General features: G+C 43.6%; 1 protein-coding gene across 2 annotated transcripts in view; it reads left to right on the top strand.

Annotated features, from left to right (window-relative positions):
* LOC137385123 (NACHT, LRR and PYD domains-containing protein 3-like) overlaps positions 1-12567 on the top strand; it is a 104237-nt gene that overhangs the window by 27919 nt on the left and 63751 nt on the right. For both annotated transcript variants that reach the window (XM_068059924.1, XM_068059923.1), the window contains exon 7: positions 6059-6225. In XM_068059924.1, the coding sequence (XP_067916025.1) occupies positions 6059-6225 (167 nt within the window). The remainder of the gene's footprint in view (positions 1-6058; positions 6226-12567) is intronic.

Genomic DNA, 12567 nt, shown 5'->3' with positions numbered 1-12567 from the left:
CTCAGGGTCATTGCCCGAAAGGTGGACTGATACACCGCACCAAACTACATGAAAAAAGGAAAGAAGGTACCAGCCCTTCGCTTTGCAAGTTGGAACGTCAGAACTATGTGTCCTGGCCTGTCGGAAGACCTTACACAAATCAACGATTCTCGGAAGACCGCCATCATCAACAACGAGCTCAGTAGACTCAATGTAGACATTGCAGCACTTCAGGAGACTCGCCTCCCCGCGAGTGGATCTCTAGCAGAGCAAGACGACACCTTCTTCTGGCAGAGCAGGGATCCTGAAGAACCAAGACAGCATGGAGTGGGCTTCGCCATCAGAAACTCCGAGCTCAGCATGATAGAGCCTCCCTCAAATGGCTCGGAACGCATACTGTCCATCCGACTGCTCACCACCTCTGGTCCAGTACACCTACTTAGCATCTATGCTCCAACACTCTGCTGCCCACCTGAAGCTAAAGACCAGTTCTACGAGCAACTCCATAACATCATTAGCAGCATCCCCAACACCGAACACCTATTCCTGCTGGGGGACTTTAATGCCAGGGTTGGGGCCGACCATGACTCATGGCCCTCCTACCTTGGGCGCTATGGCGTTGGAAGGATGAATGAGAACGGGCAGAGACTGCTTGTGTTGTGTACCTATCATAACCTCTGCATCACCAACTCATTCTTTCACACTAAACCCTGTCACCAGGTTTCATGGAGGCACCCAAGATCGCGTCATTGGCACCAGCTAGACCTCATTGTCACAAGGCGAGCCGCCTTAAACAGTGTTCAAATCACACGCAGCTTCCACAGTGCGGACTGCGACACCGACCACTCCCTGGTGTGCAGCAAGGTTAGACTCAGACCAAAGAAGTTGCATCATTCCAAGCAGAAGGGCCGCCCGCGCATCAACACGAGCAGAATTTCTCACCCACAGCTGTTACAAAAATTTCTAAATTCACTTGTAACAGCCCTTCAAAACACTCCCACAGGGGATGCTGAGACCAAGTGAGCCCACATCAGAGACGCCATCTATGAGTCAGCTTTGACCACCTACGGCAAAAGTGCGAAGAGAAATGCAGACTGGTTTCAATCTCATAATGAAGAGCTGGAACCTGTCATAGCCGCTAAGCGCATTGCATTGTTGAACTACAAGAAAGCCCCCAGCGATTTAACATCCGCAGCACTTAAAGCAGCCAGAAGCACTGCACAAAGAACAGCCAGGCGCTGCGCAAACGACTACTGGCAACACCTCTGCAGTCATATTCAGCTGGCCTCAGACACCGGAAACAGAGGAATGTATGATGACATTAAGAGAGCTCTTTGGCCAACCATCAAGAAGATCGCCCCCCTCAAATCTAAATCAGGGGACACAATCACTGACCAACACAAGCAAATGGACCGCTGGGTTGAGTACTACCTAGAACTGTACTCCAGGGAGAATGTTGTCACTGAGACTGTCCTCAAGGCAGCCCAGCCTCTACCAGTCATGGATGAGCTGGACATACAGCCAACCAAATCGGAACTCAGTGATGCCATTGATTCTCTAGCCAGCGGAAAAGCCCCTGGGAAGGACAGCATTACCTCTGAAATAATCAAGAGTGCCAAGCCAGCTATACTCTCAGCACTACATGAACTGCTATGCCTGTGCTGGGATGAGGGAGCAGTACCACAGGACATTCGCGATGCCAATATCATCACCCTGTATAAAAACAAAGGTGACCGCGGTGACTGCAACAACTACCATGGAATCTCCCTGCTCAGCATAGTGGGGAAAGTCTTTGCTCGAGTCGCTCTGAACAGGCTCCAGAAGCTGGCCGAGTGCGTCTACCCTGAGGCACAGTGTGGCTTTCGTGCAGAGAGATCAACCGTTGACATGCTGTTCTCCCTTCGTCAGATACAGGAGAAATGCTGTGAACAACAGATTCCCCTCTACGTTGCTTTCATTGATCTCATCAAAGCCTTTGACCTCGTCAGCAGACGTGGTCTCTTCAGACTACTAGAAAAGATCGGATGTCCACCAAAGCTATGAAGTATCATCACCTCATTCCATGACAATATGAAAGGCACAATTCAACATGGTGGCTCCTCATCAGAGCCCTTTCCTATCCTGAGTGGCGTGAAACAGGGCTGTGTTCTCGCACCCACACTTTTTGGGATTTTCTTCTCCCTGCTGCTTTCACATGCGTTCAAGTCTTCCGAAGAAGGAATTTTCCTCCACACAAGATCAGGGGGCAGGTTGTTCAACCTTGCCCATCTAAGAGCGAAGTCCAAAGTACGGAAAGTCCTCATCAGGGAACTCCTCTTTGCTGACGATGCTGCTTTAACATCTCACACTCATGAGTGCCTGCAGAGTCTCATCGACAGGTTTGCGGCTGCCTGCAATGAATTTGGCCAAACCATCAGCCTCAAGAAAACGAACATCATGGGGCAGAATGTCAGAAATGCTCCATCCATCAATATTGGCGACCACGCTCTGGAAGTGGTTCAAGAGTTCACCTACCTAGGCTCAAATATCACCAGTAACCTGTCTCCAGATGCAGAAATCAACAAGCACATGGGGAAGGCTTCCACTGCTATGTCCAGACTGGCCAAGAGAGTGTGGGAAAATGGTGCACTGACACGGAACACAAAAGTCCGAGTGTATCAGGCCTGTGTCCTCAGTACCTTGCTCTATGGCAGCGAGGCCTGGACAACATATGTCAACCAAGAGCGACGTCTCAATTCATTCCTTCTTCGCTGCCTCCAGAGAATACTTGGCATTAGGTGGCAGGACCGTATCTCCAACACAGAAGTCCTCGAGGCGGCCAACATCCCCAGCTTGTACACACTACTGAGTCAGTGGCGCTTGAGATGGCTTGGCCATGTGAGCCACATGGAGGATGGCAGGATCCCCAAAGACACATTGTACAGCGAGCTCGCTTTAAAAACATCTGCAAACGCAACATGAAATCCTGTGACATTGATCACAAGTCGTGGGAGTCAGTTGCCAGCGTTCGCCAGAGCTGGCGGGCAGCCATAAAGACAGGGCTAAAATGTGGCGAGTCGAAGAGACTTAGTAGTTGGCAGGAAAAAAGACAGAGGCACAAGGGGAGAGCCAACTGTGCAACAACCCCGACAAACAAATTTCTCTGCAGCACCTGTGGAAGAGTCTGTCACTCTAGAATTGGCCTTGCTGGCCACTCCAGGCGCTGCTTCACAAACCACTGACCACCTGCAGGCGCGTATCCATTGTCTCTCGAGATAAGGAGGCCCAAAAGAAAGAAGAAAAGAAACCTGAAATACTGAAGAGTCCAGCTAGCTATTTTAAATTTACCCCTGAACCAGAAGGAAAAAAAAAGCATTGAACTGGAGTCTGCGAAAATTATCCTCGCTAAAATTCAGTTGAAAAGAGGAGATGCAGTTTCAGAAAGAAAAAGAGGAAATAGAGTTTCAGTTGAAAAGGGAGTAAATACAATTGCAGAAAGAAAGAGAGGTGAGAAAGTTTGAGTTAAACAGGCTGCCAGCACAAGGTGAGAATGTCACCAGCCACTCAAACCTTAACCAGAATTCGGAACAATACTTTGATGTTTTGAGACACTCATGGTTAGTGCCAAAATTCAATGAGCTCGTTGAGCTTTTTCTCTGTTATCAGAAGAAAGCTGTCTCGATTATGAACAAACTAAAACAGCAATTCTGAATGTGTACAAGTTAGTCCCTGAAGCCTGTCGGTAACAGTTTTGAAATGTTAGGAAGAGACCTACCTGGACTTGCATTGAATTTGAAAGAATTAAACATTTGGCTCTCAATCTCTCAGGCTAAAACCCTCATGTGAAAATTTGACAGAAGTGATTTTTCTGGAAGAATTTAAAAGTAACGTGCCAACTAATATAAGAACCCAAATTGAAGAACAAAGAATTAACGGTGAGAGACACAGCAAAAATGACCGATTATAAATTAACACACAGACCTTAAGTTCAGAATAAACCAGTAACTGTTACAGGTCAGGGAGAAATGAGATGGATGTAGAAGAAGCAGAAATGGGCTTGAGAAAAGGAGAGAAGGGAAGGAAAAACAGATCAGTCTTCAACGATTAAAAGAAGGAACCAAGATGATAAACCACTAGGTTCCCACTGTGGAAAATCTGGGCCTGTTAAGGTAGATTGGACACTGCAGTCAAGCCAGTGACTATTGTTATACAAGTTGTGAGCATGTGTTCCAATATCACACAAGATCAGGTTAGCTACAAGAACTATTTGCATAATGGTAAAGGAAAAGGGAATGTAAAATTTCCTGAGGTAAACAGGATTTGTGAAAGGCACAAGAAAACTAGGAGCGAGGTCAGTGTGGATTTTCCCACTGAAGAATCAAACAATCAGTTTCTAAATCCAAAGCTAATGAAACCCAGCGATTAGAATCCACTAAGGACAAAGTGCAGGAGGAGAATCCCTATGCTTCACTGGGGCTAAAAATCAATTTATTAACCGAGAGATAAGAGTTATCGATATGCTGGAGTTTGAGCTGCTGAATCCATGTGTTGTGGAAACAGCAGTTAATGGGTTAAAGTCTGTACAGACTCTTGCCATCAGCCAAGAACAATGCAGTAACAAAAATTTTCATATTACAAACCTTGGCTCAGAAAAGAGGTCCCTGCATCCGCCTGAAAAAAAATGATCACTTCAAGGACTCAGGAGCCAAAATTGAATTACTCTTTAGGCAAAACCTCACAAACAACGACATGTTTGATATTAAAGTTCCCAAAGTACTACAGATGCTAGAGTAAAACCAATTCTGTTTGACAACACATAACTCGGACTTAAAGGCAAGAGACAATTCACAGAACCAGGTTTAAAACAAATTCTAGGGCTACATTTAGACGCAAAAGGAATTTCAAGTATCATTGTGCCTCATTCAAAGAAGGGGATGATCTAAAACACTTAAACAAGAAATGGCTGTTAATGCCAGCTGTAGCAGTTGGAAAATTGAGGTATGGGTGTCATGTGTGCAGTCGTGTGACTCCCATTCCTTCCTTCCTCCCTCCCTCAATTGAAAATATAGAACTCAAATTTAAGACTTGTATAAAAAAAAATCACTTTTGCACTGAGGATCAAACAGTATATGTATTCCAAGCTAAGAGGTGTCAATTACACTCATCCTGAACCATCAAGAGACATTTTTGAATTGTGAGAGATTTTTACCTTCTAAAGCCAGCCCTCTGCAGAGAGACAGAGATCTCAACAAATCATCCAGCTAACACCTTCGAAAGCAGCCCAGCCAAGGAGGACAAACCCTGCTGCAACACAACACAGAGTTTAAAATGACCATCAACTCAAGTCTGAAATCATAACCACCAGAAATCCTTACAAACATCTCAACAAGCTCAAGTCTACAAGCAACCCAGGCCTGCAACTTTAAAAAAAAAAGCCCATCCACTAGAGAAGTTCTAACAGGGTTCCTGTAAACCACGAACACCAACCTCACTTTGACCTACTTACCCCTTTACTTCTCTATCTATCTATCCCTGTGTATGAGTGTGAGAGTAAATGTGGACATGAATGAGGTTACAGCCATTTTGGGAATAGCGAAAAAATATTTAATCTTCTGTTTTCAACCTATGAGAAAACCTGTCAATTGTCTGTTTATTTGACCAATAGACACTCAGAGCACGAGCACATCACTTTAACCAAACACATTTTCAGTCAGTTGGAAGGTAAAGAGTGGGAACCACCCACACCCCTTATCACCGGTCAGTAACCACTAGAATCCCCAATCACTTTCTCCAATTTCTTCAATACTTTTCCCTGAAGGGTTTGTGAATATTGAGCATTCACCCTACCCATGTGTAGAGTGTTTATAAGTATGTAAGTATCTATCCAAAGTAAACATTATTTTCCATTCATGAGCACAATATCCGAACACATTAAGAGACATCTTTGTTGAGACTTATAGAATGTAGCACATGTGGTATGTTTGGGTTTTCAGAAGATGTTTGTCTCAGTGAAGGTTGTAGCCGTTTGTTATAAGAGGAAATGTCACATTCTGGATAGAATGTCGATAATATGTTTAGTTTTCTCCATTTGTGTTCACAGATCCGAACTCCACCATCACTGATTTCTTGACAAATTACGACGATTACCAGTTGTTCAAGTTGACAAAACTCTACTGGGACAGACTAGAACAGGCGATTGAAGAAGGAGTGGACAGAGTCAGCTCATTGGTAACATACGAGAGACATTTCAGTGGACAAGAACATGGGGTAAGTGAGAGAGACACAGAATGAGTTTGGATTATTTAAACACCACAGAACTAACAGGATATCAGATCTTATAATCATAGAATGTTACAGAAGAGAAACAGGTCAAATAGAAAAGAAATGGATAAACCTGAACATATTATGAATCTGAAACAATGATATGAAGAGGTGAAAATACCCAGCGGGTATTACCGGCATTTCAAGAACAAAAACAAAAATCTTCAAATGGATAAAATGTGAGACCCAAACAGGGAAACTAACCAGAAGCCAGCGATGGGGATTGAAAACCTGATGTTGTGCAGGGTTTATTCTCCCCCACACATCACCAATTCCAACTTCAGTGCAGGCACAATCTGGGCAGTAGAACTTGCTGTGGAGGGTCACTCCCCGGAAGAGCACTTTGGAAAATTCCATACAAACAGCCTGTAATGTTCTGTTAGTTCCTTTTAATGGAAGAGAAGTAAATGGGAATGAAAATCAGACAGGGTATATAATGGACGATGGATCTGCTACCACCTGCACAAGTTGAAAAACTAGTCTAATCTCAAGCATCTGTTTACCACCCATTAACATCAGTATCCATTCAATCTAGTCCCAATTTTATGATCATTCCCCATACTCTATCTTTCCTACTTTTTCACACACCAACAGAATTCTCCTGAATAAACATTTGCCCACTTGCTTCCACAGTAGTTTTTGGGAGTAAATTATGCTTTTTAAACACATTGTGTATATGAAGACATTTTTCCAAATTCAGTCTGAATGCATCAAATTTACTTAAATATTTGTTCTTTGGCCAATCAGTGAAAACTATAATCTATTTATTTGATCATTTCTCTTCAGAATCTGAAGACCTGCAGCAACTCCTCACTTAATCTGCTCACCCTCGAGTGGAATGAGCCCAAAGTTCTCAAATCCCTCACTGTAACAGTAATTCCACATTCCTCATTAACAGCATCCTAGTCACTCTACATGTCAGTTTTTCTTTCCCCGATGCTTTTACTTCCTATAAATGGCGCGTTTTAAAAACGGATGGAAGAAATTTACTGGCCCTGTGCTCTTGCTGTGAAACCTCACTGCAGAGAAATAGCAGGAAATTGAGCTCATTCAGTCTGTAATTTCCTGCCCCTATATTCTTGCTGTGGAACACCACAGCCTGGCGGAAGGTCAGGAAATTGAACATATTCTGTCTGTTATTTTCAGACAAATAGATTGACTTCTGCTCCATTTTGGTTATGGAAAGCATGACTAGGAGATAAAATGTTGTAGTTTAATGTTTTATAAGCAGCTGGATTTTGCAGTAGAAATAATAGTGAGGCTAACAGTGCTTGCCATTACTAACATTAAACTGGACAGTAACTTTCAGCGGCTGCACATGCCCAGTTAAATACAGAAATCTCTCAGTTTCTGTCTGAGATGCTGTGCTCCTCCAAAAGCTTCATTGGTGATTTACCATTGAACTGTGTGAAGTTGCTGAATTTACCGAATAGATACACTTTAAACTGGTCAGAAAAAATGTTACAGCTTGTTCATTCCAGTGTAAGTAATTTTTTAGCAGAGTGATAAATCTTAATTACTGCCAAACAACCTCGCTGGCATGGAAAAATGACTTTTACAATTGTGGAGTCTCGTTCCTTCAAATTTAAATTATTGTTGGAGATTAAAGAAAATAAATGCATTTTAATTGTTTTTACTTTTTCTTGCTGTCTCTTTTCCCTCTCTCCCGATCTAATTATTCTTTCCCTCTTGTTATTGTGCTTTCTGTACCTGGTTTGACATTGAATTAAATATCCAAACTGACACTTCCTGCTTCAGACTCTGTGCCGTTCATTAACAAATTTTCAATCTGACTGGTTAATCTTCCCCTGTTCACACAGGTTCCAGATGCTTTGTAAAGGGGTTTTTGTGTTTTCAGGAGTTGACTGAAAAGAACCTCCAGCACAACTGCCTATAAAATGTTGATGGACAAGTGCCAGTGTGCAGTCCATTCACCACAGATCACAAGATCCGTCTCATTGTTCTTTCGTTCTTTATTCGGTTTCAATTTTCCTCAAGTTAAATATTATGATGACTGATGACATTGTCATCTTTTAACACAAACCCTGTCTCCTTGCTGCTTCTTTCCATCTCCCTCCATAACCACTGTTTGAGGCTGCACCTAAATGTTCATAAATTCTGCATCCTATTTCCTCGGACTGGAGGAAGTTATATAGTGGGATTCCCCAGTGGTCAGTGTTGGTACCAGTGCTTTTCCTGATATGTATTAATGACCTAGGGTTGTGTGTACAGGGCACAATTTCAAAATTTGTGGATGACAGAAAACTTGAAAGTATTGTGAACTGTGCAGAGGACAGTGAACTTCAAAAGGATGTAGACAGGCTGGTGGAATGGGTGGACAAGTAGCAGGTGAAATTTAATGCAGTGAAGTATGAAGTGATACGTTTTGATAGAAAGAATGAGAGACAATATAAGATGAAGAGTGAAATTCTAAATGAGGTGCAGGAGCAGAAGGACCTGGGGTGTATGTGCAGAAATAATTGAAGGTGGCAGAGCAGGTTGAGAAAGGGGTTCACAAAGCATACGGGATCCTTGTCTTTATAATTAGGGGCATAGAGTACAAAAACAAGGCAGTTATGATAAACCTGTATAAAACACTGGTTCAGACTCATCTGGATATTGTGCCTGTTCTGGGCACCACCCTTTAGAAGAATGTGAAGGTATTAAAGAGGGTGCAGAGAAGATTCAGGAGAATGGTTCCAGGGATGAGGAACTAGAGCATGGCTACCCAACCCGAACCCGACGGGACCCACTGACATGTGTTGGGTTCGGGTTGGTTCGGGTCGCTCTTCCGGGTCCAGCATTCGGGCTCGGTTCGGGTTGGGCTGGGTCAGACACAGTGACAGCCAGTACGTCAAGGCGGGAAACACTCCGCACTCGTCTGCAGTGAGTGATTCCATCGAAGGTAGAGCACTACATCTTCAATAAATTTGATTATATTCCGGTGGTCGGGTCAGGCATGGGAAAAATGAAAGGCCTCGGGCTCAGCTCGGATGTAGTTCTGTTGGACTCGGGTCGGGTTTCATTTGCAGACCCAAGCAGGCCGTTACGAGGAACTTCATTTAGGTGGATAGATTGGAGAAGGTGGAGATGTTCTGCTTAGAGAAGAGAAGGTTGAGAGGAGATTGTTCAAAATCATGAGGGGTCTGGACAGAGCAGATAGGGAGAAATTACTCCTGTTGGCAGAGGATCGAGAACCAGAGGACACTGATTGTAGGTGATTGGTAAAAGAAACAACAGTGACATGAGGAAGAAGTTTTTTTATGCAGTGAGTGGTTAGGATCTGGAATACACTGTCTGAGAGTGTGGTTGAGGCAGATTCAATTGAGGCTCTCAAAAGAGAATTGGATAATTATCTGAAGAGATGAAGAAGAAAAAAAATTGCATGACTACGGAGAAAAGGCCAGGATGTGGGACTAGGTGAGTTGCTCTTGCAGAGAGCTGGCACGGACACGATGAACGAATGGCCTCCTGTCAAACAGTCCATGATACTGTGATTCTATTGGCCTCGAACTGAGCTTTCGATCCCATACCCTCCTCATCATAAATACACCATACTGCTGTTGTGCCTAATACGAGCTTACTCTTAAAGAATCCACGGAATCTGATTGGTGAAAGGTATATCAATATTTTATTCACACACTAAATCATCAAAGTACAAGCTCTCACTACTTGCTCAGTATTCTACCCGTCAAGGCATGAGGTGACCAGTTTCAGACTTGCGGCTGCTCTTCTCTGAGCCCTTGGCTCAGGGGTATCTTCTCGAGTGTTCTTCCCCGGGGTTCTCGTGCCTTTCCCAGTTTCAGTCAGGGATTAAATCTTATTTCCAAGACCCTCCCCTCTCACTTACTCATAGGGATCTGGTATAATGACAGAATGATAATTCCTTATTTGGCTCAGTGAGAACCTGTTCAACATTTTACAGTTTCCCATTGTCTACTATGAGTCTAATTATATCTGGTGTCCATGTTTATCTGTTATGTGCAAGGACAGTGTATTGGATCATCAATATGTCTTTTCAATGCTGTCTACAATTCCTCGGCCATCTGTGTGCTGTGGCCCCTTTCTACCCAGCCCCCCTATGCTTTAACACACTGTTCATTGTTGTGTGATTAGCCCCTTTGTTTCAACTAAGTTCTGATGTGCTTTTACTATATGTGTTTTTACTGGGTCTACACTGCTGTCTCCATTATATTGCCTGACTCAACTCCTATCTTAGCCCATCTGCTGATTAAACCATCATCCGTGTCTAAGTCATTAAACTCGATTATTTAAATGATTCCCTGACCAGCCTCCCGACTGTCACATTCTGTAAACTTCAGTTCATCTAAAACTCTGCTGCCTGTTCCCTGTCCTGTCCACATCCTGCTCAGCTACCACTCGTTTGCTCACTCACTTATTGTGGTTCCTGATTCTCTAATGACTCCATGAAAGTTCACATGAAAGGTCATTGATCTGAAATGTTAACTCTGTTTCAGTCTCCACAGATGCTGCTTGACCTGCTGAGTATTTTCAGCATTTTCAGTTTTTATTTCTGACTCCAATTTAAAATCCCCCATTTCCAATTTAAATACCTTCATTGTCTTGTCCTTCCCTATCTCTGTAAACTGCTCTATCCCTGTAAACTTCTGGTGCCACTGGAATTCTCTGTTCCCTCTTACACTGGCCTCTGTGCACTCACCCAGCACCTAGTTCTTTGCCTTACCAATGGTGGCCGGAGATGGTAATGTCATTGAAGGAGGAAGGAAAGTGGTTAGACTGTCCCTTATTGGAGACAGAGAGTAGAAGTAGGAAGGTAAGGAGCATCAATGTGTGACTTGAGGTATGGTGCAGGAGGGAGGGCTTTAGATTCTTGGGCCATTGGGACCAGTTCTGGGCCAGGTGGCACATATTCAAAAGGGATGGGTTGCACCTGAACAGGACTCTTCTGTTAGGTGGATCGGCACCAGCATATAGAAGTAGAAAAGAGGAATGAGGTGCATAAAGGAACATAACCTAAAAATAGGAGCAGGAGTAGGCCATTCAGCCCTTCAAGCCCATTCCACCATTCAATGATATCATGGCTGATCTACTTCAACACCATTTTCCTGCACTATCCCCATATCCCTTGATGTTTTCAATATGTAGAAATCTATCAATCTCAGTCTTGAACATCCTCAATGACTGAGCCTCCACAGCCCTCTGGGGCAGAGAATTCCAAAGATTCACCACCCTCTGAGTGAAGAAATTCCTCCTCATCTCAGTCCTAAATGGCCTGCCCCTTATTCTGAGACTGTGTCCCCTGATTATAGACTCCCCAGCCAGGGGAAATATCCTTCCTGCATCTACCCTTTCGAACCCTTTAAGAATTTTGTATGTTTGAATGAGATCACCTCTCGTTCTTCTAAACCAATAACCTTTGCTTGGTCCAGTGTGCTCAACCATTTCTTGATGATATGTGAAGTGAATCAAATTGGTTGGAAACTGAACATTTAAATTCCCCACCTAGCCTAGGTTCTCTGCATTTTATATCCTCAGTGCATCCTCCATGTGCATTTCAACATGGAACAGAACTGAGTCTTCAGTTCCGGAGGGTGACAGGTTGTAATTAGCATGAGATTTCCATGCTCTAGTTTTACTGAATTCATGAGACTACATTGGGTCTGCAGTCAGTGTGGTAGATTCTCAGGGTCAGACCCAGCCGAGTGTATTCCACTGTGCCCCATTGCCAGTGCAACAGAACATACCCAGGGATGCTGTTGAAGGAGTCTGGGACGTTGGCCAATAAATGTGATTTCATGAGTATAACTTCACAGAATTGTTACAGTTCAGAAGGTGTCTGCACTGGCTCTCTGAATGAGCAATTCACCCAGTGCCATTCCTCCACCTTCTCCCCATAATCCTGCACATTCTTCCTTTCAGATAACAGTCTAATTCTCTTTTGAATGTCTTGATTGAACCTACCTCCACCACCCTCTCAAGCAGTACATTCCAGATCCTAACCACTCGCTACATGAAGAAGTTTTTCCTCGTGTCATTTTGCTTCTTTTGCCAATCACTTTAAATCTGTGTCCTCTCGTTCTCGATCTTTTCATGAGTGGGAACAGTTTTCCCATATCCACTCTGTCTCGAACCCTCATGATTTTGAATACCTCTATCAAATCTCCACTCAGTCTTCTCGTCTCCAAAGAAAACAGTCCCAACTTCTCCAATCTGTCTTCATAACTGAAGTTCCTCATCCCTGGAACCATTCTCGTGAATCTTTTCTGCACCCTCTTTGACACCTTCACATCATTCCTAAGGCGCAAT

Source organism: Heterodontus francisci, chromosome 28 (genome assembly GCF_036365525.1).
Source record: "Heterodontus francisci isolate sHetFra1 chromosome 28, sHetFra1.hap1, whole genome shotgun sequence".
NCBI classification, from domain to species: Eukaryota; Metazoa; Chordata; class Chondrichthyes; order Heterodontiformes; family Heterodontidae; genus Heterodontus; species Heterodontus francisci.
The sequence above is the reverse complement of the archived record's forward strand: the minus strand, read 5'-3'. Positions and strand labels throughout refer to the sequence as shown.